Here is a 3,300-nt window from a genome sequence, read left to right on the forward strand (position 1 = left end):
TTGAGCTACTATTTACATAGGATAATCTACATAAGATTATGTGTAAGTGCAAGAATTGACAAATGAATTTCACTGTATGAAAATGTATTGCTATCCTGCAAACATATCGCATCCCTTTGTGAATTATTTTTTACAGCTATTTAATGTTCTTTGCATTTCTGCTTTGCTGATTAATAAAAAGTTTTCTCAGAGAAAAAGTTTTCAGAATTTATCTGCCTAGACAAAAACTTTCTGATTAGAATGCCAGTAGCTTAGGAAATAGGGGCAAAGATTGACAAAGTGAAATTATATCAACCCAAAAATCTTCTGCAGAGCCAAGGGTGTAGAACCTGGCCTGAAAAGACATCCCAAGGAAAGGAAGAAAATCACAACCAGCTGTACTTCTGCCGAGAGACCAATATCCAGAAAGTACCGGGGAGCTTAAAAAATAAACGTCTCAATCATAAATGGGCCAATGAGCAGAACAGATAGTTCTTACAAGAAGTACAAGCAACCAATCAATAAAGAAATGTTCCACATGTCTGGCCATAAAGGTAACACAAATCAACATGATATTGAGATTCCAGATCACTCCAGTTAGTCAAAATGCCATCATCAAAAACACAATTTCTGACCAAGAGGCAGGGAGAAGGGAACCTTCTTCATACGCTGTTGGAGAGAACGTGAAGTAGTGCAACCACTGTGAAAATCAGGGTAGACATTACTCAAAAAAGCAAAAACAAAAGTTTACCCTATGATCCAAAGAGCCAAAGAAATGCAAATCAGGATACTACAGAGAGAGGGGCACAATTTGCAATTTATTTAGACAGTAGCCAAGCTATGGAAATGGCCCAGATGTCCTACTACTGATGCCTGGATTAGGGAAATGTGGGCTACGCACACGCACACGCACACAGGCACACCAACACACACAGACACACCCTGGACTACCGAGTCATCCCTCACACACCGGATTATGCAGTCATAATGAGATTACGGAGCAGAGCACAGCGGCGTGGGGGACCCTGTGCAGACCCGCGTGTGGCTGAAGGTAAGGACCGGAAATTCATCAGCCGCTGCCTTTCCAGTCGCCTTCGCCGGGCCTGAGTGCGAGTTTTCGCCACTGGGGCCGCTCGGAAATCAAGGCTGTCAGCGCAGCCATGACCAGCAACGACGAATGTTTCAGTTGTGGCCAAGCTGGCCACTGGGCCAGGGAATGCCCTACTGCTGCGAGACGGGGGCGAGGAGGACCGAGGGGTTGGGGCAGAGGGCTCCAGGTTTATCCCGCATCCCTGGTAGACTTCTGCTACCGCTGCGGGGAGTCCGGACACCTTGTCAGGGACTGTGATCTGGAGGAGGACGCCTGCTACAACTGCGGCGCAGGCGGCCACATCGCCAAGGACTGCAAGGAGCCCAAGAGAGAGCGGCAGCAGAGCTGCTACAACTGCGGCAGACTAGGCCACCTGGCTCGAGACTGCCAGCAGGCAGATGACCTCAAGTGCTATTGTTGTGGCCAACCTGGCCATATGCAGAAAGACTGCCACAAGGTGCAGTGTTACAAGTGCGGGGAACATGGACATGTGGCCATCAATTGCAAGAAAGTACTAGAAGTCAGCTGTTACCGCTGTGGTGAGACTGGACATTTTGCCCGGGAATGCACCATTGAGGCCTCGGCCTAATTCTTTTCCAGCATCGCCCCTCCTCATTTCTGCTGATAGTGTATTAATTTCTCTGATACTCTTTGCTGGCCAAAGTTGGCCGATGGAGGCTACTCCCAGGCCAGTGAGCTTTAATTGCTCTGTAAAAGGAGGAAAGAGGTGGATGAATAAAAATTGACATTCTGCATTTATGGTCTTTTGCTGTGTTACACAACCCCTTTCCATGCCCTGCTGAGTAGGGATTGATGCATAGGGAGAGTGGAGTCAGACCTCAGCCTCCCAAATAGCTAGACACACAGGACTGGAGTGCCTCACCAGTACCTCATTTATTTGTTTTGGTTTTCTTTCTCTGTTTTATTGGGGGGGTGAGGGGGAGGTGTCTGCAAAGGAACTTTGCAAGGAAGGAGGGAACAAAATGCCATCGTGTTAGGGACTGGAACATCTGAGTGTGGAGGGAATACCAGTCTAAGAAAACTGAGGGAATGGGCTGAATTCCACAAACAGCCTTCAAACCCTCAAGTCTGCCTCGTTTCCCCAGATGGCCTTATCTCTGAGCCATTTGTCCCAGCTTTCAGTAGAGGGGCCAGCAGCTACTCAGGACTATGAAGTAAGCTGAGGATGGACTGTCTTCAAACAGGCAACGTGGTTTGTTAATTCAACTGGTGGTGAACCTTTTTGTGGGGAGGGATCTGTTTACCCTGATACACAGCTGGGACACCCTTGGCAATAGAGACCACTGTCTGGGTCTGGGACAGACTCTCAGAGGGTCTGGGGAGAACCCTGATTTGGGGGGAAAGAGCTATCACTCGGGGGGTTCAAATTCAGGGCCTTTGTACTGTCTCTGGGGTGCTTTTGTGCTCAAGGCTACAATTGTACCACTCAGAGCCACAGCTCTGCTTCCAGATTCCTTTTGATAGTTAACTGGACATAAGAATTTCCCAGACATATCTGCCTAGGCTGGCTTTGATCCTCAATCCTTACCCCCTACTTTTCAGCCTTCTGATTATCTAGTATTACAGTCAGGAGCCACTGGCACCTGGCTTGACACTGGCTCTTTTCATGAAAACAGAAGGGGGATGAGGAAAAGTGGGGAGGGAAGTAGGAGGAAGAGAAGGAGGAGAATGAGGAGGGGATCAAGGAGGAGGAGGGAGAAGGAGGAGGAGGAGGAATAACAGGAGGAAGAGGAGGAGGAGGAGAAGTGAGCAAGAACAGCATCTGGCTTGGAGCAAGGCTCCGTGTATTTCTGGTATCATCATCCCTGAAGATAGGGAGATTGGCATGTGGACACGTTTGGGGAGCATTTTTCTCCTATGTCACATGCCTGCCCAAAGCCAGCAAAACTAATGTCAGCACTTCGTTATCTCCGTGTCCTAACACTCCAAAGTTTGACTTTGAATGGAAGTTGCAAGGGGCAGCACAGAGTCCAGGACAGAATGGCCATCGTGTCACCCGATGGGCAAGCTGCTGAAGCTTGCTCAGCCTGCTTGTGCTGACCTTTCATTAGGGACCCTCCTCACACTCTGCAACTGGTCAAATTGATACCCCCTCCCTGTATTTGGAGGACTTTCTTTTTTTTTTTAATTTAAATTTAATTTTATTTGTGAACATACTGTACAGAGGAGTTACAGTTACATGGGCAGGATAATGCGTACATTTCTTATCA

The 3,300-nt window shown here is 47.9% G+C and overlaps 1 protein-coding gene across 1 annotated transcript; it reads left to right on the forward strand.

Annotated features, from left to right (window-relative positions):
- Positions 1-1,139: 1,139 nt before the first annotated feature.
- Positions 1,140-1,658, forward strand: LOC122112064 (cellular nucleic acid-binding protein-like). The gene has a single exon (XM_042684898.1). It carries the CDS (start codon positions 1,140-1,142, stop codon positions 1,656-1,658), a length of 519 nt encoding a protein of 172 aa, XP_042540832.1.
- The last annotated feature ends 1,642 nt before the right edge of the window (positions 1,659-3,300 follow it).

This window comes from Dipodomys spectabilis, unplaced genomic scaffold (genome assembly GCF_019054845.1).
Source record: "Dipodomys spectabilis isolate Male_0828 unplaced genomic scaffold, ASM1905484v1 ptg000091l, whole genome shotgun sequence".
Lineage (NCBI taxonomy): Eukaryota > Metazoa > Chordata > Mammalia > Rodentia > Heteromyidae > Dipodomys > Dipodomys spectabilis.